General features: G+C 39.4%; 2 protein-coding genes and 1 long non-coding RNA gene across 4 annotated transcripts; 2 read left to right on the top strand and 1 right to left on the bottom strand.

Annotated features, from left to right (window-relative positions):
• Positions 1-5,218: 5,218 nt before the first annotated feature.
• On the bottom strand, positions 5,219-20,689 carry LOC122649789 (copper transport protein ATX1-like). 2 transcript variants are annotated; one of them, XM_043843028.1, is made up of 4 exons: positions 20,599-20,689; positions 7,557-7,632; positions 5,333-5,525; positions 5,219-5,296 (listed from the first exon to the last, which is right to left on the bottom strand). In XM_043843028.1, the coding sequence occupies exons 1-3, from the start codon at positions 20,605-20,607 to the stop codon at positions 5,350-5,352; spliced, it is 261 nt and encodes an 86-aa protein (XP_043698963.1). In that variant the 5' UTR covers positions 20,608-20,689; the 3' UTR covers positions 5,219-5,296; positions 5,333-5,349. The 2 variants fall into 2 exon arrangements, with proteins under 2 accessions (XP_043698963.1, XP_043698962.1); XM_043843027.1 differs by having other exon boundaries at positions 5,219-5,525.
• On the top strand, positions 16,511-19,846 carry LOC122649790. Its single transcript, XR_006331330.1, has 3 exons — positions 16,511-16,989; positions 19,314-19,548; positions 19,633-19,846. It is a non-coding gene; the product is annotated as an uncharacterized LOC122649790 (long non-coding RNA).
• A 3,221-nt stretch (positions 20,690-23,910) lies between the features above and the next one.
• Positions 23,911-25,880, top strand: LOC122650557. The gene is made up of 2 exons (XM_043843961.1): positions 23,911-25,557; positions 25,650-25,880. Exons 1-2 carry the CDS (start codon positions 23,911-23,913, stop codon positions 25,878-25,880), a joined length of 1,878 nt encoding a protein of 625 aa, XP_043699896.1.
• The last annotated feature ends 2,049 nt before the right edge of the window (positions 25,881-27,929 follow it).

Genomic DNA, 27,929 nt, shown 5'->3' with positions numbered 1-27,929 from the left:
CAAGAGCTTGAAACTTGAGAAAGACATCAAAAACATTAGATTTACGAATAAAAATGATGTTCATCAACAGAAGCAGTAAGGGAGGGACCCCAAACATCACTAAAAACAAGTTCCAAGGGAAATAAACTCCTATAATACGTTGTAGGTAAAGACAAACGACTCGCTTTGCCCAATTGACAAGCTTTACAAATACTACTAAGACGAGATGACTGAGAAGGTAAATTATTTATTTTTATCATATGGCGGAGAAGTTGCTCATGTGGGTGTCCTAGGTGACGATGACAAATATCAAGAGAGGTGCAAACAACATGGTTGGCAGATGGAGAACGTAGGGGGTGAAGCTCGTAGAGGCCTCCTTTACTCGGACCGGAAAGAAGAGTTGACTTGGTGACTTGATCCTTCACAAGAAAGTGAGAGGGGTGAAACTCAAAGAATATATTATTATCACGAGTAAATTTTTGAACAGAAAGAAGTGATTTAGACATAGAAGGAACATGTAAGACATTATGTAAAGAAAATAAGTGAGAAGAATTAGAAGGAAGAGAAGAAGATCCAATGTGAGTGATGGGTAAGCCCTTACCATTACCAACATGCAATTGATCCTGAGCATTATATTCATCATAGTGTGATAGGGACTGACTGTCAAGAGTTACATGATGACTAGCACCAGTGTCAGGGTACCAGGGAAATGAGGGAGATGGTGATGGGGTAGGCAAAAGGGGAGGATTGGGATGATGGTAGGAGGGTGGGTGGGTAGCATAGGACGGGTATGTGGGGTAGGTGTAGTGAGCAGCCGGTAGGGAGTTAGGAGAAGGGTAAGAAAAACTATTTGGGGGAGCATAACCAGGCTGTTGACGATATTAGCACCGTTCCGTGGAGTGATTTGTGTGCCGGCAAATAGAACACCAGAAACGGCCAGGTTGCTGATTTGGGAAGCCACGATCGTGACCACCACGGCCCCTACCCCCTACCACCACAACCACCCCTATGAAGAGAGGGAGAACCGTGAGGACCAGGGGAGGAGGAACGTTGAATAGTATTTGTAGTTGGGGAAGATCCATTGGAAGTAGCATCAGTGACCGTAAGTTTATTTAGAGACGTGCCATGAAGAAACTCATGGCTTAATAACATCGCATGAAGATCATCATAGGAGATGGGATCAGTCCTTGTCAATAGAGAGGAGACCATGGCCTGGAACTCAGCCTTGAGGCCTTTGTAGATATGCAGATTAAAAGTGCTGGGGCGGAGAGTGTGACCAGTAGCATTTAGTTCAACAGCGATGGACTTTGCACGCTGCAAAAATTGTGACACAGGTTCATCGGGTTTCTGTAGAATCTCTTGTAAAGCCATGGTGAAAGACATATTATGACTTTTAGAAGGAGAAGAGAATGCAGTACAAAGGGTCCGCCATATTGCTTGACTAGTACGCTTGCTAAGAATGAGTGGAAACACCTCCTCAGAGAGGAAGGCAATAAGGAAGCTTCGAATCAGAGAATCCTAGCGACGCCAAGAAGCAGCAAGAATAGGTTCACTCGGACAGGGAATGGTTCCATCGAGATAACCAAATAAATTCTGCCTATCCAGAAAGGACTCAATCTGAGTTTGGCAGAAAAGAAAATTCTTGGATGTGAGCTTGATTGAAACATAGTGATGGGCATTATGAAAGGAGGTAGAAGAACCGGTGGTGAGAGATGATGAAGGCTCAACCGTGGTGGTGGAGAGAGGGGAGGATGATTCGTCTCCCATGGAGAGGAATAGAAAGGAAAAAAAAAAGAAAAAAGGAAGGGAGAACTTGGTGGAGTTTATGAGGCTTTGAATACTATAATAGCTTGAATATATTTCCTTGATTTTGATTTCTCTCAATGGAGAATATATAAGCAATACAAGTGGTGAGATCCTAGTTGATCTAAGCTAGGAAAGAAATACAGAGAATATTGTGGTTACATGTACAAGAAATTGTATCAATACAGGGAAAGATTTTATCATCACATGTGAAGATTTATTATCACATGTGATAAACTGAGAAAGGAAAGATATATGATATAGTTGGTTCTTTCTCTCAATAGGAAACAAGATGTAGACAGGTACAATCAGGGATTTAGTTTCTGATTTAAATTCTTGAGTCCATTTAAAGAATCTAAAGGAAAAGCCTTAAATAAACGTTTGCTCCTTTAACCAGACCTTGATGAAGTTGAATCGATCCAAAAATCGAAGGAGGAGATGCCTTTGATCAAGGCTAGACACCACCACATCCGCTTGAAGATTGAAGTTCTTATGCAGAAAACTCTTCATCATAAAAAGAGAAGGTCGCCCATAACTGCACTTGGCAATCAAAGAAAATTGAAAACCGAAAGGGAGATCTCATCACTGGAAAAGAAAATCGCAAGCACCCCTAGATGATTTTGGGGGTTCCTAAGGGGAACAAAGGGCGGCTAGATGGTTCCCGATTGAGACACCACAGTGGCGAAGGACTATTTCAAGCTAGTGACCGGAGAAGCACCATTGCCCCCATCGGCGGGAGGATCCGACGGCTGATCCTCCTTAGTCGAGGGAGGAACAACCATGAAAACAAACTAGGGCTTAAAATCTGTTAACTTGCACCTGCAAAGCAAAAAGTTGTTAACTTGGAGTTGTAAAAAATACTGGTATAGTTAAAACCTTAATCTTACTTTTTTTTTTTTTTTTTGTGGTAAACAAGTCTTTATTAGATAAGACATGCAAACTCATGGTAAGGAGGAGAAACACATCTCTCGCAACCATGGAGTGGATATAGGCCAATTAGTCGCGCATGTAAGCGACAAAGCTCTCCTAGCCAAGGAGTCAGCCAAGCTGTTAATCTCCCGTGGAACATAAGTGAAACTACAAGATACAAAGAAGGAAGATAGTTGGATGATGTCTTCAATAATTACACGAATCATCAGTGGAGATGTCCTTCCACCATCTGTGATGTATCTAACAAGATTCGAATTGAGACTCTATCATCACTCTCACGTAGCCATTTGCAATCATCTCCAACATAGTCTTTCGAACAGCAATAGCCTCACCAACCAAAATATCAGTGAACCTTAATCTTACTAAGAAGGCAACATGTAGGAGACAAGGAGGCTACAACTAGCATGCCCTACTCCCTATTCATGCTCTGAATCTATATAGAATGGAAACCCTAATTTGATAAGGGATCCCATGCCAAATGCTAGGTTTCTATTGGGTGATCCAATTAGGGTCTCCTTATAAGAGTCAAACACAACGTGTGTAAACAAAAATAGTTTTCTAAAAATCTCACTTGTAAGTAAATACAAAATTATTTACTAATAAGTGCACTCTTAAATAGTAATTGCTATTCTCCTATCCAGTTAGCAATATGAAGATCAAGATTTTGGGGAATAAGGGCAGTAATGGGGCTGCCAAACCAAACCGCGTGTGCGAACTCACAGTGAAGTAATATATGTTGGGAGGTCTTAATATCAGCACCACACCTATAGCAGCTTGGGTCAATCAAGATTTGACGCTTAGCAAGGACCTCTCCTGATGCAATACCTGCAGCACAAACTCTCCACATGAACGATATGATCTTTGGAAGGGTAGCACAATTCCAAATTTCCTTCCATGTGGACGGAGGAGTAGATCTCCAACTGCTAACCCTCGATGAAGACGAGGATGGTTGGTCATTTTCCTTTTTGTTCCTCAGATTACACTGCAAATGGTATGCTGTTTTCACCGAGAATCTTCCATTTCTCGCAGGGCCCCAAATGATTGTATCCTCCCATGGGAAGAGCTGGATATGAATATTTAGGATTGCTGCGACCTCTATAGGAGAGAAATGCTCATTGAGCAAAGTGTGTTTCCATTGCCTACTGTCTGGATCAATAAGTTGGGATACAATAGTGAACTGGCAAATCGGAGGGGGAACCGAATAAACCATATACTTCGGTAGGCTTGGGATCCATTTGTCAGTCCAGATGTTAATTTGATCCCCTACTCCAATTTTCCACAGAATACCTTGGATGACCTTTCGACCCTCTATGATGCTTCTCCATGCCCAGGAGGGATTACTCCCCAATTTCGCCTCCAAGAAATCACACTTAGGGAAATACCAGGGAGATTTTGGCTCAATGGGAAGTCTCCATGCAACCTTTGCCAGAAGAGCTCTGTTATGAAGGCTTGGATCTCTGAAACCAAGGACTCCGTGTTCCTTTGATTGGGTCATCCTCTTCTAGGATACCCAATGGGTCACTTTGCTATCCTCTTTCCCTCCCCCGAAGAACTGAGTTGCCTCTTTCTTAGTGTGGTTGTGCATCGACATAGGCAATTTGAAATGACTGGCCACAAAGTTGGAGATGGGAAGAGCTGAGGCCTTCAAAAGAGTTTCCCTTCCATTGGACAAGAGTTTTTTCCATAAATTTGGACCATTGATCTCCAATAGCCAATCCTAACCTAAGATCAACGGTTTTTGGGGTGGGATTAGTCATTGAGCCTTCCAAATCACTAGAAAGCTAGGTAAGCCTTTTAACTCTTTAATTAACTCCACTCATGTTTTGATTTGAAGAGGTCTTTGGCAAGTTTTTTCTTTTTTTTTTTTGGCTTCTCTCTTGATGCATGGTCTCCTACAGTCCTACTCGTGTCTTCGGTTCTTGACTCGCATAGGTTGCGAGGTGCAAAAGCATCTTTGGGCTCAAAACTCTCATGTATTCATGGTACATCAACTTATAGGAATGCATGCAAACTAATTACTACTGATCAAAACCCTAAATTGAACCTAAAACATAAATTCAATAAAGTACCAAGTCTCTCTTCACCCATGGAAGACGGTTCACTCACCATCTTAGGATTCATAAAACGCTCTTAGGGTTTTAGTATGTTCCAAAATACCCTCCTGATACCCTTTCTCGTTCTCTCCCGCCCGCGGGGAATGGAATCCCATTCACCGTGGGTGTAGGGATATTTCAGCTATTATATGTCTGGGGAATGATGTAGATAAGTCACATGTCAATTTGAAACTGGAATTCTTTTTTTTTTTTTTTGGGTAAATTTTGAAACTAGAATTCAATATAACTTTCTTATACACAGGCAAAATATGGATTGGTCACGTGTCAAATTATGATACACGTACACATAATCTCATCGGAAAGATAATACAATACTGTTTTACCCTTTGATATCATTATATTTTATGGGAACCAAATCAATTAATGCAAATAGAGTAGATTATCCAAAGAGCTAACAATCAAGTACCCTCAAATACTGGCTGGCCATTCGAACAGTTTAAGTACAGGTAGCAAGTCCACCAAATCAACCTATAACCATAGCTTTTCTTCTATTAATACCACAGTGCATAGCCACTCATACACATCAAGCAACAGCTTCAGCAGAAGCAGGTTTTGGTTTATCTTCACCTTGTGCTTCTGCTTCCCAGAAGGAAGTCTTCTTTCCTGTCTTGGACACAGTCTGCAGAACTGCTTCAGGCTCTACATTGCCTTTCACGGTCACCTTCTGCTCCTTCAAATCAATGTCCAACGATTCCACACCTGATCATGGCCATAAAGAAACCATATCAAAACCAGATCAACTAGGTTCGACTACCAAAGGTTTTGTTTGTGTAGTCTTAATTAAGTTTGCTGCAGATTAATTAGAAAGACTTCATATAAATAAGAAATAAGGAAAGCTGACAATCAGCACAAGTTGAAATGGCTTATTCACCCACCATTTTAACATGTCTGCACTGCAATCATGAATTGAAAGGGTACCGTATTCAGCCACTCAGCTGACATATCGGACATGGTCATCTATCACCAGACAAATGCATAGCTTACTTTTGGAGCCAAAGATGATAGCCGATGCATGTAACAGCATTCACATTGAGAACTATCAGAACATGCATGGGCGTGCATGTACACATATGCAAATAGAAGCATTACTTCCACATATATCTGTGTACACACCCGTCTCATATACCAAAAACTCAATTGTTAACCATTAGTTCAATCATTTCTGGCAGGGGTTCTTACATTGTCTGAGAGGGTGCAAAGTATGATTATAGATTGCCATGTGCAGAAACTCAAAAAGTGTTCGGAGTTTTGGCAAATGCTTTTCGTGATTTGTATACAGTAACCAACAAATATTGTGGTTAAATTAAGTTTCTGATTGTCAAAAAAATAAGATATCATTCAAGTAATGTGATGCAGATTCGTCACCGAAATGGGCTTATTTCTTTATAAATAAGTCTAGGGTTGGGTTATATGTATGTTGGACCTTTGATCCCACGGGTTTTCTATGTAATAGACCACTTTTATGAGCTTAAAAGAGGGGTACATAGGTTGCATACGGGATTAGCCCAATATTTAGTCTATTTTTATGTTTTTAATTGAACCGGTTTAAATTGGTTGCATCCAATTGGTTCAATTGGTCTAATTTAAGTGAAGTGATCCTATTGGCTAAGAGGTTCTTATATCCTATTGGCTAGTAGGGAATCTTCTTTATTTTAAGTAGTTTAAGTTGTTTTTAAGTCATTAGGACTCTATTTTGAGTCTATTTTAGTTTCCTAGTCAGTTTAAGTTACCTAATAGGTTAGGGATTGGGTTAGGCCTTTCTTTTTTAGAGTAAAAGTCTATTTTTGAGTCTTTTATATAAGGTTGTAAGGGGCAAAGCCTTAAACACGAATTTGATTAATGAAAAGCTTTTTGTTTGCTGCCATAGTTGCTGCCCTGCTCGTTGAGTGTGCATCCTTGTGGTTCTATCAAGGTGGAAAGGGACTGGTGGAATCCGGTTGACTCCTTACGCCGTGATGGCTGGGAGGATCTTCTTTCTTCGAAGGTGGCTTCATCCTTCAACCATTCAAACTGCTGTTAGAGGATTCGAGAGTGAGTTTGAATTTATTATTTTCTGTTTATCCTTTCTTCCCTTCCGCAATCAATTCTTTTCTCTTCTGTCCTATTTTCATAAACCCTAGAAGACTCTAAACTCTGATTCAGATCTGCTCCTCCATTGGAATCTGATCAGATTTGGACCATAACTTCCCCTCATCACCATCTCCACTCGACCCTAGCTGCTGCCCATTCTGTCCATCCAAACCCTAAGATCCCTCTTCTCCATTGACCCTAAAAACCCTAATTTTCTGCTGGGACACATTCAGCCATCAGAAACCTTCCATATTGCAACCAAATCTTCCCCTAGCCCCTCTAACAGTCGACCTTAACCCCTGCCCCTAAATCCTACTTTAAACCATAATTTTAGTTGTTTACCTTATTTACAAAACCCGAAACCTAACCCTAATTTCTGCAGGAAATTAAAACTTATTCAAATCCAGATATTTTTATACCATAATGACCCTCTAAACCAGCAGATTAAAACCCTATAAACCCCATTCCCAAATTCCCATCCTAAACCCTAATTTTGCCCTAAAACAGCCCCTAATCAGCCCTAAACAGCAGGCTTAACCAGAGCTTGATTCTACCTGGCTCCTAGTAGGATTATTTCCTATTCTAGGACTACATTATAATGTCTAGGAAAATGCAACAAAGGCTAAACTACAGGTAGCTAGAAGTAAAGGCTACACTAACCTTGCATTTTGCCAAGCACCCGCTTTACAGCCCCAACACAACCTTCACAAGTCATAGCAACTTTGAGGACAACTGTCTGCACTTGAAATCAAAAGGAATTTCAGGTTAGAAATATTATTACCAAAAAAAATCAAGAATATTACCCAAGTCCGTATGAAAAGTTAGTCTGAATTTTCAGAAAAAATAAATAACCAAGATACTTTATGACTCAGAATTAATTGTCTTAAGAATCATAGCAGACTGTTGTCTTGAAGTAAAAGTCAAAAAATAGGTTAAAAACCAAATTAACAACACGACCTATGGTCAAAGGTGTTGTGATAAAATCCTTAAAGAAAATTAGAAAATTGGTTGTAAAATTCTTTAAAGAATGTACTACAGTCAGTAAGAAACGTTTTAAATGGAAATTATGGAAGAAAAGAAAGTTTTATAAGAATAAGAAATATATTAGAAAAAGAAAACCTGGTTTCAAAAAGTGAAGTTATTATATCTGCAACGAAGAAGGCCATTAGGTTCTGCCGACGGCATTGGTGCATCTAGTGGTGGACAGAGAGCAAATAGCGTCGGGGTTTGTCAAAACCTCAAACGATGGCCCCCACTCTCTGTCCAACATATGGTCTGATTCGGCCAACGTCGGCGGTTGTATGGCCAACACCGACTGACTGCAACCAATGTTGGTTTGAAGATGTCTGACAGTGTCCACTCAATGCCAGACCAGCCGGTAATGGCGACTTTTGTTGTGTCTTTTCTTGGGGAGACACCACTGTTGGGCCTCCCTAGACGGGTGCTTTTAAAGGGCTTTTGTCCTCTATAAATAGAGGACGTTTTGGCACTTATGATCATTCCAAGTGTTTCTACCTTCTTCTAAACTCTCTCTTCTCCCATACTCTTTTGGAATTTTACATACTGTTTCAGAGTGTTTTCTTCCTCTATTCACTGTGGTGATTGAGCATAGCATGAGAGTTCCCCGACAAGGCCCAATAAGTGAGTGCAACAACTACTGGAGGGCCTAAGGGGCTGTTTCATCTTGGGGATTGAATCACAAGAACCTTCATGCACCATTGAGGGTGAATACAATCTTAAAGATAGTGACTGGTGGCACAACTCAGCCCCACCATCACTTTCACGTACGTTTGGAGAAAGTTGCAGTACCAAGGTTTGTTTGAATTGAAGTGCTTTACAAGTGGAATACTACCAACAGTGAGTTCTTATCGCTTATGTTTATTGTTCCATTATATTAGTCTCTCAAATCATATATTAGATGTTCTATTTTACTACAGTTCTTAACATTCTAAACTGATTTGAGACCCTAGTGTAATGGCTTTTGGGAGTTCATTGAATTCTACTATTGTTCCTGCCAAGGAAAATCTGAGAATTGTTTCGAACTTTGATAAGATAGAACCCTTCAATGGTTCTAACTGCAAGAGATGGGAAAAAATGATGAAGTTTAATTTGGGTCAATTGGGTGTTGTCTGTGCTTTGACTGAACCCACTCCGGCTGAGAGTGACGATCCCACTCTTAAGGCCAAAAGGGAAGCATGGGTTGGGTACAAGCTGATTACCAATGCAAGAACAGGATCTCTCCCAAATGATTTGTATAGTGTTTATGCATCACATGAATATGCACATACTATTTGGAATGCACTAGAGAAGAAGTATGCATTAGAAGATATAGGGAGTAAGAAGTACATTGTTGCTATTTTCTGGACTTCGTGACGAAAGATAACATGAATATCTCCATGCAAATCGATATGTTTTAAGTCCTACTTGCCAAGTTGGCAAAAGAAGGGATGGTCTTACCATATGACTTTGTGGCAGGTTCTCTTATTGAGAAGTTATCGGTGTCCTGGAACACCTTCAAGTTAAGTATGAAGCATAAACAAAAGGAATGGACACTTGATCAGATCATCATCTGGGTCAAGATTGTGGAGAAGAACCAGAAGGACAAGGAGGAAAGAGCCAAGGAATTCAAATCCAAGGCCAACCTTGTTGACTCCGGTAAAGGTGGGCAATCCAAGAATTTTCTCCATGCTAAGGAGACGAAGTTCAAGAAGAAAAAGGGGAACTGCTTCGCATGTGGCAATCCTGGATAATTCAAGAATGAGTGTCATAAACTCAAGAAGGGAAACTTCAAGCCCAAGGTGAATCTCATAGAGGAGAAAATTTTTGCAGCATTGTGACTGAGGCAAATTTGGTCGAAAGACCAAAATGGATCATAGACGAGGGTCCTACTAAACACATCTGTGGAAACCAGAATTCTTTTATCAACTATTCAACAGTTCATTCTTGTGACCTAGTTTATATGGGAAATTCCCAAACATCAAAGGTCAAAGGCAAGGGTCAAATTACTTTAAAGCTTACATCGGGAAAGGTCCTCATGTTGAAGGATGTGCTATATGTTCCTGAAATTCGCTGGAATTCGGTGTCGGTCTCTCTCCTCAATAAGGCAGGATTGAAACTAATTTTTGAGGCTGATAAGGCTATAATCCTGAAGTGAGATGTATTTGTGGGAAAGGCATATGTATCAAATGGGATAATTGTACTAAGTGTTGCTAATGTAATAAATGAAATTCCATCTTCTTATTTGCTTGAGTCTTATGATCTATGGCATGATAGATTAGGACACCGTAGTGCACTGTGAATCAAAAGGTTATTTAAATTACAACTTATAGAAGGTAAGTTCGAACTTACCTAGCAAATGTCCTATATGTAAAAAAGAGAGGAGGTTTCCTTATTCGAACCCGCAACCACCAGGTTGCAATAGAGCAACCTTACCGTTGCACCAAGGCCCGCCCTCTGCATGTGCCCTATATGTGTAGAGGGTAAATTCACTAAGAAGCCACATAAACCGGTTGAAAGACAAAGTGACTTATTGGACTTAGTTCATAGTGACCTTCGTGACTTTAAGTCACATGGCCCATGGAAATGACCCATCTACTATGTATTTACTTACCTAACTCGACAGAACTCGACATATCTCGGCGAGATCTCGGATCTCAGGTCGAGATCTCAGGTTGACCCATGGAAATGACCCATCTACTATGTATTTACTTACCTAACTCGACAAAACTCTCATATGCTTGTTGTGGAGCACTATATGCAACATTACAACAACACTATGTCATGGGAAGACTATGCCACACTCGCAGGGACTGAATACTTGATTCAAAGTCATTTTATGTGATGATAATTGTAACACTGTTAAACAGTTTGATGTATCACTTTAACATTTCTAATTCTTATTTAAGTTGTCTAGCTATTAATTGAATGTTTTGCTTGCTTTCTATTACTAAATTATGTGTAGAGTAGGGTATTTTAGTACGTCATCGCCTACCAACCTATGATCCGAATTGAAACTCATGTTTGGACTTAGTTTTTGCAAAATCTGATAGTGCCATTGTGTTTAAATGGCCTAAAATAGGCTGAATACCAAGTTTCATACTCAAACTAGGTTTAAAACCCACCGAGTTGAGGCTTTGAGTCGGAAAAAAAAATGGACCAACTCGGCGAGATCTCAACTTGACTCAGTTTTTTATAAGGGCCTAGTTGGTACCGATACCCGAGTTTTAATACCTTGGTTGTAAGAAGTATTTTATAACCTTCATTGATGACTATTCTACTATTCTAGGTATACTAAAGTTTATCTCCTTCGGACCAAGGATGAAGCAGAAAATGCATTTTAATATCCTATAAGGCTGAAGTAGAAAATCAATTGGGGAGAAAAATTAAGAGACTAAGGACTAATAGAGAGAGAAAGTACGGGACTCAAAGTCTCTCAAAATTATATGAAGAGAATGGGATTATACATGAAGTTACAGCCCCGTATGAACCAGAATTGAATGGAGTGGTTGAAAGAAAGAATGGGACCCTTAAAGAGGTGACGAATTCAATTTTATTGAGTTCGGGTTTACCATGGAATTTGTGTGGGGGGGGGGGGGGGGAGGGGGAAGCCTATTGTCTACAAGTTATGTTCTTAATACAATACCACATAAGAGATTAGACGCATTACTTTTTGAAATTGTGGCATGGGAGGAAACCACCTTTGAAACACTTGAAGGTTTAGGGAAGTCTAGCAAAGGTTGGCATACCTGAACCAAAGAAAAGAAAAATAGGTTCAACGACTTGTGATTGTGTTTTTCTAGGATTTGCACAACATAGTGCTGCTTATAGTTTTTTTATTCTGAAGATTGTAGAAAACTTGTTTGATGCAAAAACAATAATTGAATCTAGAGATGTTGAATTCATTGAGGATGTATTTCCTATGAGGAAAGACCTCTCTATGGGTGAGAGTTCATGTATCAAGGAAAATGGATCTACATCAATGGATTATATGTTGAAAGATGATGTCCAACTTAGGACGAGTAAGAGACAAAGGAAAGCCACTAATCTAGGTGATGATATGTTAGTCTACTTTGTTGATAAGGCCCTTTAACTTACCAAGAAGTGGTAACGTCTATCGATGCAGTATTTTAGAAAGAGGCTATAAAAATTGAGTTGGATTTCATCATAGAAACCCATATTTGGGAAGTGGTGGATCTCCCACTCGGTTCCAAACTTTTGAATACAAAGTGAATTTTTAGGAAGAAATTTAGACCAGATGGATCTCTTGATAAATTCAAGGCAAACTAGATTTTAATTTCCTGATAAAAATTTTTGAATACACTAATAAATTGAGTCCGGTCCTTTAACAGATAAACCCAAGTGGAACGAGAATAATCGTCCACAAAACTAACAAAATAAAAATAAAAACCCAATCTATTATGAACACGACACGGACCCCAAATGTCAAAATGCACTAAAGAAAATAAAGAGGAACTTTTAGGTTTGGTACGGGCAGGAAAGGAGGCACGGTGATGTTTGCCCAGTTCACAGGCTTCACATTCAAGATGAGAAATAGACTTGCAACTAGGAACCATTAACTGAAGTTTTAGAAGAGATGGGTGACCAAGGCATAAATGCCATAGCATGGGAGAAGGGATAGTAGTAGAAGTAGTTGCAGTAGAAGGTCATGTGCCATCCAGGTAATACAAGCCATCGCACTCAAGCCCGCCACCAATAGGCTTCCTTGTCTGAAGGTCCTGAAAAACACAATAAGAACGATAAAATGTTACAGAACAATTAAGGGATTTAGTGAGTTGACTAACAGCTAAAAGGCTTAGAGGTAATTTAGGAACATGAACATGAGAGAGGATCGTGGAGGATGTGGGAGAAATATCTCCATGGTCAGTTACTTGAGTTGAGGACTCATCTGCAAGGATAACATTAGAAGAAGTCTGATTTAGTGAAGAAAACAAATGTGACTTACCATTCATATGATAGGAGGCACCAGAATCAATAAGCCAGGAGGTTGAAGAAGGGTAAAAGACTGAGTTACATTTATATGCTACGGTGGTGATAGAGGTGGAGGCAAAATTAGCTTCAAGTTGTTGGAGGCGTTTAACTAACTGGTTGTAATCATCACGGGACACAGTAGATGAGGTACCCGACGTAGAACTCTGAGTCATATCACTGGTAGGTTTCCCAATAGAAGTATCAGTCATAGCAGCATTGGCGAGTTCATTTGCCCATTCAGGCTTTACCATGTTTGGCCCAACAGGTATCCACAGTATGATTTGGTTTCCCATAATAAGTGCATTGGCAGGAAAACTTGTCAAAAGATGAATAATTTGTACCTCTTCCACCAGTACCCCGGCCACGACCACGTCCGCGACTAGCAACAAAGGCTGAATTTTCTTTGGGAAGAGGATTAGACTTAGATGGATTGGCTAGACGATAGATGCGAGAAAAAAATTCATTGAGAGAAGGAACCTTCTCCCCTGTGAGTAGTTGACGTTTGACAGACTAATAATCAGGATGCAATCCAGCCAAAAATTTTGCAACATGAAATTCTGCCTGTTGTTCTTTTAACTGATCCAAATTAGAGGTGAGTGGCTGATGTATTTGGAGTTCTTCAATCAGTCCCATATAACTTGCAAATATTCATTCAAAGATTTATCTCCCTGTTGAAAAGTGAAAAGCTTCTCATAAAGATCATACATACGGGAGATATTCTTTTCTTGAGAAAAACTTTCACGTAGATCGTTCCAAACATCCTTAGCAAGAGTGTGGAACATCACATTAGATGCAATTGCAGATTCAACACTGTTCCATAACCATATTTTAACAACTGAGTTCTCACGCATCCACTCATCATGAGTCTTGACTGTAGGATCCTTTGGATCAACAATAGGTGGATCATCTGTAATATACTTTATTTTTCCTTTTGCATGAATATATGCTAGCACTGCCTGTGACCATAACAGATAGTTTGAAACTCCAGATAACTTAATGGTAGTAATTTGAACTTAAACAGTATCCGTTTGAGTTTTGGGATCAGCCATAAGTAAGGCTTAGCAATTCCTTGGAGAAGCAGCAGTAGAAGAGTAATCGGCAACAACAGTAGCAGAAATAATGATATAACTGGTACTTGAATAGGACCAGATTAGGGTAGATAAAAATTAAATACCCAGCAGTAAGTCAACCAGTTAGGGTTGAAAAATCCAAAAAAAAATAATACCAGATCAATCTGCAGTAGGATTTTAAAACCCAGAAGTTCCAGAAGGGCTATCGGCAGTAGCAGGGGTACAAAAAACCCAGAAGTTTTAAAAGAACCAGCAGTTCCAGAAGAGTTATCGGCAGTAGCAGGGGTGCAAAACCCAGAAATTCCAGTAGAAGGGATATCGGCAGTAGCAGGAGTACAAGAAACCCAAATCGCAAAACAAAGAGGAGTCGAACTCTGTACCTGAAGTAGAAAACCAGTATTGATCGATTGGAGAAGACAGCTTGATAGAAATTCCTCTCTAGGGAATCGCAGGAAGAAACAAAATTGCTTCAAAGGGTGATATATATCCACTGATTGGATCAGAAGGACAGCAGCAGTTTTTACTTGAATAAACTCCAATCGATTCTTCACTCCAGCTAACCAGTAGCAGTAAAACCCTAGTTTTCAATTGAAAACTTTATCTAGGGTTCAATCTTCAACCATATGCAGCATAGGGTGCTGCACCCTCTAAAGAATAATAGAGCTGTAGGGGACACTCAAACCAGAATCGCAGATCAGAACAACCTAATGGTTGGGCTCTGATACCATGTAGCAGGGCAGAGCCCTAAAATACCAGAACCGAGAGAGATGTGAAGAGAGGAGATGGAGAAGAGAGCCAGGAGAGAAAGCTTAGATCGAATTGATCATTATCCTGTCCCACAACTTTATTTATACTTAAAACTCCAATTACAATAGGAATCATAATGTAATTAGGAATAACAAACAGGACTAAACTTAGAATCCTAATCTAAGTACAAAAGCCCAAAACAGATAATCTCGATTAGGACTAGGAATAGCCTAATTCAGATTCTCACACCACTCGATACTTTAACAGGGCCCATTCCATAAGCCCAAATACAAGGGATTTGTGTCCTATACGGGATTAGTGTTAGTTTCTATTTTGATAAGTTGTATTCTTTATTTTAGTAGTTTTTCTAGAAGGCTGGACAGATATCCTACATTCCCACCCCTAGTTTCTATTCTGTAGTGTTCTAGAATAGCTTCTATTTTGAAGAAGATTTTAAGTTGTAAGGGATTCTCCCAGCCATACATAGGGGTTTCTTATTTTGTTTATTTCATTGAAGTTATAAGGGCGATCATACCCACTACCATTGCTTTGAGAAATAATTTAGCATTGAGCTTGTGAGTTCTGTGAGAGAAGAGTATGGTTTTATGGGATTCAAAATTGCTCTACTGTGGGGATGCAATAGGGAAACCTTGGTGGGATGCCAAGGCTGTAGTTGGTGGGATTCCTTCTCCACAGTTAGGTGAGATGTCTAACATATCCTTTCTTCTATTCTTCTATCCTTTTCTTCTTCCTTTCTCTGTTTTTCTTGGTTGAGGTACTGATATTGTTTCTGTTTCCAATCAGTTACACATCACACTTTACCATTGCATCTGACTTCTAGGTGTAATGCTCTTTCTGAAATCCCAGGATCAGTCAGCTCTGTTCACAACTCAACTATCGATTTCCGGAGGTCATTGATGTTCTGTTCTAAACTCCCTGTGCTGGTGCTATCTCACTGCTTTGATTCCAGTTGCTATTTCTTAACCAGTTGCTAATACACTGATCTACTTTCTATTTCTGTAATCTGTTTTTATTTTCAGTTTAGTTTATAATTTTATCAGTTGCTATTTTCTGTCAAGCTTTAGATGGTAATGCAGTGCTTTGACTCCAGTTGCTATTTCTTAACCAGTTTCTAATACACTGATCTACTTTCTATTTCTGTAATCTGTTTCGATTTTCAGTTTAGTTTCTAATTTCACCAGTTGCTATTTTCTGTCAAGCTTTAGTTTCTAACTCCTGCATCAGTTTCTATACTTTGGAAGTTTCTATTTGTTTAGTTCTGCTTTTTGAGATCTATTGCTAATTTCCACTGCTTTCTAAACCTGTTTATTGGAAACTTTCTATATTTATATCAGTGTCTCAACTCCAAATTCAGCTGTTGGATCTTGACCATGTTTTGAGGGTTTGTTCACTATCTTAACTGGGACACTCGACCTGAGTTCTGTCCTCATTAGGTCGACCTGCTGTCAGACATAGAAAACTTCTTAATTCTGGTTCTACATAGTCCTGTTATTCTGGTTTCTATTTATAATCCTAATCTCTACCTTTGAGTGACTTCAAATCCCATTATTTTAGTATCAAAGCTATGGAAGGGCAGCAGAGCCACTACATTGACGAGACGATATTGAGGATTGCTGAATTCTACCTACTAATGAAGGATGATCATGCAAACCTAATTCAGCATCACTACAAAACTCGTGGACGAGTTTTTTTCAAGATGGTGAGAATTGATGTAGTTCAGAAGAATGAGACAGCTACCAACAAACAAGACCATCACACTGGACCAAGAATAGACTAATATTCTTAGTTTTGAGTGTCAAATGGGTTATATAGGCCACAGGGCATAATATTTTTAGGTTTACTATTGTAATGGACCAATTCTATAAGCCCAAATATAAGGGTTTGAGTCCTATAAGGGATTAGTGTTAGTTTCTATTTTAGCAAGTTGTATTCTTTATTTTAGTAATATTATAGAAGGCCGGACAGATGTCCTAAATTCCAGCCCCTAGTTTCTATCATGTAATGTTCTAGAATAGCTTCTACTTTGAAGAAGATTTAAGTTGTAAGGAATTCTCCCTACAATACATGGGGGTTTCCTATTTTGCTTATTTCATTGAAGTTACAAATAAAGAGTAGGGGGATCATACCCACTACTATTGATTTGAGAAATAATTTAGTCTTGAGCTTGTGAGTTTTGTGAGAGATGCGGCATGATTTTGTGGGATTAAAAATTGCTCTACTGTGGGATGCAGTAGGGAAACCTTGGTGGGATGCCAAGGCTGGAGTAGGTGGGATTCCTTCTCCACGGTTAGATGAGAGACATAGGTCCTGTTTGGTAACACTCCTGGAGAGTGCTTCTGGTGTTCTTTTGCTCTACGGGAGTGCATATAGAATAGAATTGCGTTTGGCACACATGGTCCAATCTTGTGTTCTCCAAGACTGGACCGGTTCAAAAAACATGAAAAGATCAGGAATTGAGAAACACCAAATTGAAGCTTCTTCGATTCTTCGCCACAACTTAAAGATCAAAAGGGTAGAAAAATGAAAAGCTACTCCCGATAAAGAAGTCACACTCGAGTGAGAAGGGTGTCTCTCCTCTCACGCCATTCTCTCTTCCACGAGCTCCTCACAACCCTCCATTACTGGACTTTACGATCTCCGAAGGTGACTCTCCCTAACCCGACCTCTTCTGCAACTGGACTTGACGACAATCGAAGGTGACTTTTTGCAACTGGACTTGATAGCAATCGAAGGTGACTCTCTCTCTCTCTCAATCAGAACCTCTAAACCCTGGAGGTGACTCTCTGCCTTGCCATTAGGGTTCTTAAACGAGAGAAGAGCTTCATACCCATTGCCTTACCATTAGGGAGTCTTAAACGAAAGAAGAGGTGATATTCCCTGTGTGAACAGACCCTGAGATTTCAGGGAGTTACAATCGGAAAAGAAGAAACTAGGGTTTCTTCCATGGAAAAGAAAAACCCCAAGAATGAATACCCTAAAAGAAACAGCCCTTCCCCTCGTTATTTCTTTATTTCTCTCTGAAAACCCCTACCTGAAATTTCCAACAAAAACTCTCTTGAAACTGGAAAATCCAAAACCCCAAGAAAGATGAGTTAAGGTTTTGCATCTCAGCTCAACTTTATCTTCTGGGTCTTATTGATCATCGTTGAATTGATCATTGTTGAAGAGAGAGAGAGAGAGATGTTTGGAAAAAAAGAAGAAAATGGAGCGGAAATCCAGAGGAAAGAGAAGGGGATTTTCAGTTTTTGTTTGCATGTGAAGGGTGGAACAAATTGTCGGCTAGTGAGGTTATAGAGTTTGGGATTATTTGGGGGGTTTGACCTCGTTGGGAGAGACCTCCCCTTAATCCTTGATTATCTTATAATTTAAATTCTATGGTGCTTCGCTAGGAATTGACCGTAGCCAACCAAACCTCCACCACCACCTCCACCTCCACCTCTTCAGATTTCAATTCAACTCCCCAAGTCTCCATCACCCAAGGGTGGGAAGGAGCAATTGTGTTTTAGAATACTTGTAAATGATCTGAGTGTGATTTAGAACCGAAGAAGGCATAATTAACATTTATAAGAGGAAATTGGACACAATAGAGGGGGGGGGGGGGGGAGAGAAGACCAGGGAAAAGTGGGATAGAGACTAGAGAGAGAGAGAATGGATACAGCCAAACATACAAACTACATCTTTGGTCAGGCTTCTTTAGCTGATTGAGCTTATGCCAAGGCTTGGGCTCATCTCAAGCAAACCAAGCTTACAAACAAGCCAAGCTAGCATTGCTCATTGACAGTCATTGCTACAATCCAAATTAGCCAAGGAAAAATTTATCATGCAGTTGTGGCCCTTTGCCCCATTTACTCCTTTTAGATGTTAAAAAGTTTTCATGAACTATATAAAAGATTTAAGTTGTTTGATTGCCCATGAGATAGCTAATATTGATATTTATATGTTAATGCATGAGAAAAATTATAAGTTGTTCAATTTCAATTGAAGGCTAGAACTCAATGATTGATGAAGTTTATAGCATGTTAGAAATATATGATTTGTATTGATGGTTGTTGTTTGTAAATCAATTAGGGAACTAATTAAATATATTTTATTCAATGTTAGCAAAATGACATCTTCATCAAGAGTCCTGCTGAATGAGACAGCAAAATGGTCTCAAAGAGAACAAGATGAGTTCTTAAGGATAATGAACATAATGACATTTATGTAATTTTTTGTATAAAAGAAGTGATTTTGTAAAATGTCTGCCAAACACTGTTTCTGTTCTTTTTCTATTCGTGGAATAGAAATGTAACAGTTTTACCAAACACTGTTTCTCTTCCATGAGATTATTCTCACAGCACAGAATCGAAAAAGAGCACTTCTGTGAAAAGAACATTCTCCCAGAACGGAAGTGTTACCAAACGGGACCATAACATATCCTCTCTTCTATTCTTTTACCTTCTATCCTTTTCTTCTTCTATTCTCCTTCCTTGTTGGTTGAGGTACTGATATTGTTCTGTTTCCAAACAGTAACAAATCACACATTACCATTGACTCTGACTTCTATGTGTAACCACTGTAATGTTCTTTCTGAATTCCCAGGATCAGTCAGCTCTGTTCTCAACTCAACTACCGATTTCAGGAGGTCATTGATGTTCTGTTCTAAACTCCCTGTGCTGGTGCTAACGCAGTGTTTTGACTCCAGCTGCTATTTCTTAACCAGTTTCTAATACACTGATCGACTTTCTATTTCTTTATCTGTTTCTATGTTCAGTTTAGTTTCTATTTTCATCAGTTGCTATTTTCTGTCAAGTTTTAGTTTCTAACTCCTGCATCAGTTTCTATTTGTTTAGTTTCTAATTTTTGGGATCTATTGCTAATTTCAACTGCTTTCTCTATTTTCATATCAGTGTCTCTAATTCCAAATCCAGTCGTTAGATCTTGACCAGGTTTTGAGGGTTTATTCACCACCTTAACTGGGCACTCAATCTGAGTTCTATCATCATTAGGTACACCTGCTGTGAGATATAGAAAATCTTTTTATTTTGGTTCAACATAGCCCTGTGATTCTGGTTTCTATTTGGAATCCTAGTCTCTACCTTTGAGTGACTTAAGATACCATTACAAAGTGTAAGCTATCCCTAGGATCCCTATACAAGTTTCATTATGAAGTCTAAATTTGATGAAAATTGGGTGGTGTGGTAACACAGAAAATAGAGTCATCAACCTCACAGATTTAATTTCGACCAGAAAAAAAAACATAAAAACCAAGATTTGATCTATAAGCTTCCAAAAACAAGCTGCTCCTATAGTCTACGGAGCTCTTAACTCATCATACGCTTTTACTGAAACAGGACAGGAAAGGGAACAAATAACACCAGTTTTCTAATTAAGAAGCGTTCCCATTCCCTATCAAATTAAATTAATTAAAATAAATGATAGGAAAGTAAATCTAAGCCAAAATACAACAGGGTTTAGAAATGGAATTGGATTTGGACCAATACACAGTAAAAAAAGCAGAGTCAGAATAGAAAAAAGTCAACATCCCATAATTGTGCCACCACAGGAAACGCATTGAAAACGATTTTAGGGCTTCAAGGCACCAAACAAAACCAGAAAATTCTATTGTTCAGAATGATGCAGAGCAGGAATTAAAACTATGGATAGATGGTGAACAGATGAACTGCGTGAAAATAAGCCTTTATTTCAGCTAAAAAGAAAGAAACAGTGATTATTGGAACATATCATCGAGAAAGCAGAAAGAAATCCATCAGAAAAAGTTAGCAAAATAAATAAAAATGTTCAATTTTCCTCTTTTGGTGCAGAGAAATACAAGAAACTCAGAATCCAAAGAAGAGCAAAAGGGAGAAAGAGGGGAGACAAGGACGGAGGAATACCTGAGCCATTATCGCCGGTGGAAGATACCGAATGAGAACAAATACCGTGAGTCGGACCTTCCTTGAGCTTCATTATAAATAGCCCAGCAATAAGCCGCAGTGGGCTGACGCACCGAGTTGCGTTGAAAGATACTTCCTTTTTGTTTAACAAACGCAGAAGCAATTGTTGTCTGGTCGTGTAGCGCGTCTACATCAGCATGGACCAATGATAAGAGGGATCTATCTGAGTTAGAATTTTTAGGGAGAATTACTCAAATTCACTAGATAAGAAAACTATTTACAAGATAAGTAGGTTTATATTACCAAAAAAGAATAAATAGGTTTAAAATTTGTTTTATATCCACTTAGTTTCAATTTTGAAAAAATTTTACTTAATCCCAAAAATTAATTATTGTTTATGGATTCAAAAAAAATACAAGATTGAACTTCCTAAAATACCCCAACACTTCATCTTCTCTCAAATTTTTATTTAGGGGCAAGAGATCTCTACTTTGGTCAAAAAGAGATCTCTACTTGGTCGCATAGTCTTTACACAAGCGTCTGGACTGATGGGGGAGCACGCCAAGGTATCTACTTAAGGGGCAAAGGCATCATTTCACAGTGCCCTGTGAGAAGGGCGTAGGAAACACCACCAAGTAGAGATCTTTTTCCCTTTATTTAATTATTTAATTTTTAATCACACTTATGTGGGACCCACCACCACCTCCTCCTCCTCCTCCTCCTCCTCCTCCTTTCTTCTCCCCACGTGGCCGCAACATCTGATTGTTGCAACCCTGCAACTCCTCCCCCACCTGGAACACGTCTTCCCTCTTCCGTTCTCAGTCTCCCGTCCCCGTTCTGTTGGAAATATGTCCATAAATCTATAAATAAATTGTTTATTTGTGATTATGATTGCATGACATTAATTAACGAGCTGTGGTTGTCCATAGGTTTTCACTTTAAATATTTTCATGACTATGGACAGAACTGGGCATTCTGTTCATATGGTCATCATATTGTGTGTGCTCATGAATGTTGATGCAGGGACACAAATATGAATGTACATATTGTGTGTACATTGATTTTGATCACATGAGAATCTTGAATGGAATATTGTCAGTTGTTTGAGGACCAGATTCTCATTGGTAGTTTTTCGATTGGTCTCCAGACCTAAGAAGTCCTTATCGTTGCAGCCAGACATTATGGGTTTTGGTGTACCAACGGTTGATGTCCCTCGGATTATATATCGGTGTACTGGATTCATGGCGTTTATCTGTGGACGAAAGAGATGCTCAACAAGGAATCCCCTCCCATTTTGGGTGAATATCAAGAGAGAGTATCTAGACATGATTGGATAAAAATCCGGATCCGGTGTTACATTTTGTAAAATGTTTATAAAGATTTTCTAAAATATTAATATTATATTAATATTTATTTTTCAAAATGTTTTGGAACATTTTGAGATACCCAATCGGAAGTTCAGATTCTCTCCATGATGTTTCGACAAACCTGGGTCGTGACAGTTATTATTTCTATGCCTAAAGGTTTGTCATGTGATATTGTTAAGTAGAGAGACCAAGTCGATACTTGACTACTACAACTTTGGAAAGAACAAGAGTTATATCTACATCTGATGTGGAAATTGATGAATACTTTTAATTTGAAATTATTGGCATTAGCCGATCGGCATCTATAGTAGATTTCCCATTCGGAGCATACCTTTTTCCAATGCCAACGGCGAAGGATTGTACGTGCAACTATTGGATTAATTATATAGTGAGATTTAATAGTTAATTAATATTAAATCTCAATTTGAATGGTTAATGGGATTAACTAATGGTTGTTTATTTATATATATTATTTTATATATAATGGAAAAGGAGATGAGGACGAAAGGTTTGAGAAATCTTTGTTTTATCTACACCTTTTCCTATATTATATATTATAATATATATATATATATATGGGTAAAAGGATAATGAAGAGAAGAGATTAGAAACCGACATAAGAAGTCGTATAAGAGCTAAAGCCGAATTCATTAGAGAGGGTGGTGACACCTCATCCCACATGTCGTTTTAGTAGTTTTATTAAATAAAAAAAAATAAAAAAACCAAAGTGCTTGACGAGGAAGCATTACGTTTTGATTTTTATATACTTGACAGTTGACACTCTCTCTAAACAGTCGAGTAAAAAAAAGGGAAATTTTCATCGCCAACCCCTCAAATGGACCAATATGATGATGTCACCCCCCTAAGCACTAGTATATCAGTAATGACCCAAAAACTAACGGACACCTTTGGGTCACGGTTAACTAATGACGTGAGTAAGGTAATTTTTTAAAAAAGACAGAGTTGCGCTTCTCATCTCTACCCATCTTCATCTTCTTCCTTTGAACAAAACGTCTCTGCCATCTCCCTCCGCCTTGCAGCACTGTCCATCTCCGCCATTGCACTCCTGCACCCCCACCATCTTCTTCGTGCATAGTGAAACGAAAATAAGCCTGTGATACAACATCACCCTCTGCAACTGGACATCCCATCTTCTTCCTCTGCAACTGGCCACACAACCCTCTCTAAGTTACGGTTCATCTCTGGCTCTCTGCAACTGCTACAACTGCTGCAACTTTGCACACATATTGGCGATCAAAGAACCCTGAACATCAACCGCACTCTGCCACCTACCCTGAAATGTAAGTTATCTCAAAACCAAAACCTGCATCTCCAAAATCGAATTTTTTTTGCCCTAATTTCAATTTTTTGAAGACTATAATTGCATGATCTATAATGGGAGAGGGATAGAGTTTTGAAATTTATGATCTCTGTTGCCCTTTGATGTACACTAGAGCACACTCACACACTACTCACTGACCTGCAGAGACACACACACCCAACCCGAGCCTACCCCTGATGCACCTAACAAACACACACCCCCCCCACCATACACACACACCCCGAGCCTTTTCTGCCTTTGCTGCACATATCACACACCCCACCCCTTGTGCCCTTGCTGCACATACCCCACACCCCATCCCCTGTACCCTTGCTGCACATACCCCACACCCTGAGCAACTTCTGCCCTTGTTGCACTACCACACAGCCCAGCCCTTGTGATGTTCCTATCACACACACATACCCCACAACCCCCACACTCCACACCTGCACATGCTGCACCTACAACACACACACAGACCCTTATGCCCCTGCCGCACCTACCACATACACACACACCCCCTTTTGACCCAGCAGCACCTAGCACACACACGCACACACACACACAACCTGTTTGTTTGTGATGGGAATGTTTTGATCATATGATGTGCCTAATGCTTGCAGGATGGATTTATTCAATGTTTATTACTATTATGATGGGAATGTTTCACATAAATTAGTCGATAGAGATAGGTATGGATATATTGACTTGGTGCATGACATCTATAGCACAGTCCTAGGTCATATACCAGATGGTAGAGCTTTGACTTTCAAATGCAAAGCTACAGTACCGGGTGGGAATGAGGGTGTAGAAGTGTGGAATGATCAATCATTGATGCAACTGTTTAACATTTATGATAATGACAAGATCATCAGACTGTATGTCTTCAATGTGCAAGAGAGTGAGACTGACCAAACAAGCCAATCTTATAAGATTAATGGATTTGAACGTGAGGTGATTGGTAGGACCACTAATACAAGAAGGCAAAGAAATATAGTTGGTGAACCTACATTGCTGAGACACCAAATTACTACTGCTCCTAGTAGTAGTAGAATGCCAAAGAAGACTGTCAAAAGGGGGGGGGGTGCTACAGGTCTTGGTATTTCAAGTAGCACACCTTCCAGTCTTGCAGGATCTAATGAGTTTGAACCTGTGGAGTTGAATGAATCAGCTGATGATGATAATTGGCAACTTAGTGAGGATGAGCTGGATAGAGAAAGTGGTAGAAGCTCAGATTCTTCAGATGATGGTGAAGATGAATCTGAAGAAGTAGTGGGTGAGGTGTTTACAGACAAAGTTGGTGAGCATGGTACAGGGGCAGACTCAGATTATATTCCTGAGGAAGATAAAGATGAAGATGAGTCAGATAGGGATGGTATTTCAGACTATGATTCTGAGGAGTACCATTCACAATTCTCCCAAAAAAGTGGTGTGAATGATAGGAAAATATTGGAGTTGGGTGTAGGGATGACTTTTGATTGTGTGCAACAATATAGAACTCACTTAAAGAATTATGCAATTCAAGAGGGGTTTGAAATTTATAGGCAAAAAAATGAGAGGACTAGAGTAACTGTGGTTTGTGCAGATGATGGTTGCCCTTGGAGGATACATGCTTCTCTTGCAAATGATGGCAAGACTTTCATTGTCAGAGCATATGCAGACAAACATACTTGTAGTGGAAGAAGGACAAAATTGGCAGCAGCTAACTTAAGATGGATAGTAGTTAAACTTGGTCCTCACATCAGGGTAGATCCTGATATGCCCATTAAAAGCATGGCAACACTGATGAAGGTACAATATGGACTACAACCAAGCAAGCAACAGTTGTATAGGGCAAGAATGATTGCCAAAGAAGAGATTGAAGGCAATCATGCTAAATCATTTGCACAGTTGCCAGCTTATCTTAATTTGATTGATGAGTATAACCCTGGAGCAGTACTCAACATTCAAATGGAGGATAGGCAGGATATGAATCAGAATCCTGTGTTTAAGAGGGTGTTTGTGTGTTTTAAAGCATGTATAAAAGGTCTTGTACAAGGGCGTAGGCCATTTATAGGATTAGATGGTTGCCACCTAAAGGGAAAGTATGGAGGTGTGTTTTTAGCAGCAATATCATTAGATGGAAATAATGGTTTATTTCCAATTGCATTTGGAATAGTAGAGGCTGAGAGAAAAGATAGTTGGATGTGGTTCTTGGATTGCTTAAGCATTGCTCTACAAACAGAGACAAACTTTATACCCCACTTGACCTTTATGTCTGACAAGCAGAAGGTTAGTAAGTATTATTTGAGTTAATAGTTGATAGATATATTTTTACTTTTATATGCATAATTTAACATATATAACCTCTTAATCATTTACAGGGTCTAATTGATTCAATTCAACAACAATTCCCTCGATGTAATCAGAGACATTGTTGTAGGCATTTATATGCCAACTTTAGGGGTGTTTATCCTGGAGCAATGTTGAGGACTACCTTCTGGACTGCTACCAAAGCATCAACTGTTGCTAATTTTCAGAAAACTATGGGGGAGAAGAAAGATATAAATGTAGAAGCTCATGAATGGTTGATGAGAAACCCACCTGCTAACTAGTCAAGACATGCCTTTGATCATGGTGCGAAGAGTGACCATGTGACTAACAACATGACCGAATCATTCAACCAGTGGATTGCACCTTATAGAGACAAGCCAATAGTGAACTTGATTGACCAACTTAGGGTGCAGTTGATGACAAGGTTTCATCAGAGGTATGCAAATGGTTGCAGTTTCATGGGTACAATTACACCAACTATTAAGAAGAGATTGCTTGCTATTGAAAGGTCAGCAAGGGGTTGCACTGCACATGAAGCAGGTCTGTATGAGTTTGAAGTCAATGATGGGCATCAAGTGGTTGTGGTGAAATTGGATGATAGAATTTGTACTTGTAAAGTCTGGGAAGCAACTGGGTTGCCTTGTAAGCATGCAGCCCATGTTATTGCTGTTAAGCAATAGAACATTCATGACTACTATGATCCATACTACTCTGTGCAAAGATATCAGTTAGCATATGGAGATATGATCCATGCACAGCCAGATATAACAGGATTATCTGAGGAGAGTAGTATATATGGTGTGGTGCAACCCCCCCTTTTAAGAAGAAAACCTGGAAGACCCACCAAAAATAGAAGAAGAGCTATTGATAAAGGAGCCCCTTCAGAATTCAGAAGAAGATCATCATCAGTAAAATGTAGCAAGTGCAATCAGTTACATCACAATAAGAGAACCTGCAAAGGTGGTGCAGTGAAAGAGAAAGGGAAAAGGAAAAGAGGGGGTAGTGAGGTAAATTTATTTGATTCTCTAACTAGCTTTATTTCATAATTATATATATTAGTGAATAAAATGTTGCTTTTTTTTATGGTGTAGAGACAAGAAACTGGAACCAGTAGTCATGATGATATTAGTAACTCCCAGAGGCAAACCAGATCAACAACCAGTGCATCTATACAGACAAGTGGATGTGTACAAGAGAGACTGGGATCAAAGATGGCTGCCTATAGGACAAGAAGGAATGCACAAATTGCTAGTAGTTTAGATAGTAGTAGTGGTCAATAGGTGTAGCTGTTGGTTTGATTTGATAGACATTTGGGTCTGTATTAATGCAAATTATGTGAGGAGTGTTTTTTAGACACAATCTTAGTATACTTGATTGTGTACAAGTCTGTATATATGTGTCCCTTTAGTATATTGGAATCACCAAATGGATTGGAAAAGACTTTAAACCAACTTTTTCATTACTAATACCAAATGCCTTACAAGACAACACCCTTCTCATAACCAAATTTTTAAAGTTACATCATACTTTAAACAAACAAAAGTTACATCAGACTTTAAAAGCTAGCAATACAAAGTTCACCACACAGAAGATCAATACAATTAGACACACAAGAAATATTTTTTCAGCCATCTCATCCTTCAGTTGTACTCCATTCGGCTGCATTCCGCTTCCATCATGCATGTGAATGTTTCTTGGTACAATTGTAGACATGGCCAGATTTCCCATGTCTTCCTTTGGGTAGCACCAAGCAAAGAAATCACACCCTCCTTTCCCTTTTTTGGGACAGTTGTAGTATAGCCTGTTTGGATTTTGCTCAGACTCTGAAATCCTAACTGCAGCACGGTATCCACAATCACATTTCAAGTTTTCAAATTTCAATGCCCTTGAATTTGTATTGTTAACACTAGATGATGTCGACATCATTATCTACAAAAATACACAAAATATATATTAAACTCTAAACATATATTCAAAGGATAGGGTAGGGTCTGTGGGTGGGTGGGTGTGTGGTAAGGCAGGGGAGGGGATTGTGTGTATGTGTGTGATACAGCAAGGCAGTGGAGGGGAGTGTGTGTGTGTGTGTGTGATACAACAAGGGAAGGGTCTGTGGGAGTGTGTGTGCGTGTTACAGCAGGGCAAGGGAGTGGGTGTGGGTGTGGGGGTGGATGTGTGTGTGTTATAGCATGGGCAGGGGAGGGGAGTGTGTGTGTGTGTGATACAGCAAGGCAGGGGAGGTGTGTGTGTGTGTGTGTGATACAATAAGGCAGGGGAGGGGAGTGTGTGTGTGTGTGTGATATAGCAAGGGAAGGGCAGGGGAGGTGTGTGTG

This window comes from Telopea speciosissima, chromosome 2 (genome assembly GCF_018873765.1).
Source record: "Telopea speciosissima isolate NSW1024214 ecotype Mountain lineage chromosome 2, Tspe_v1, whole genome shotgun sequence".
Classification (NCBI taxonomy): domain Eukaryota; kingdom Viridiplantae; phylum Streptophyta; class Magnoliopsida; order Proteales; family Proteaceae; genus Telopea; species Telopea speciosissima.
This window is presented reverse-complemented; position numbering and strand designations above follow the sequence as displayed.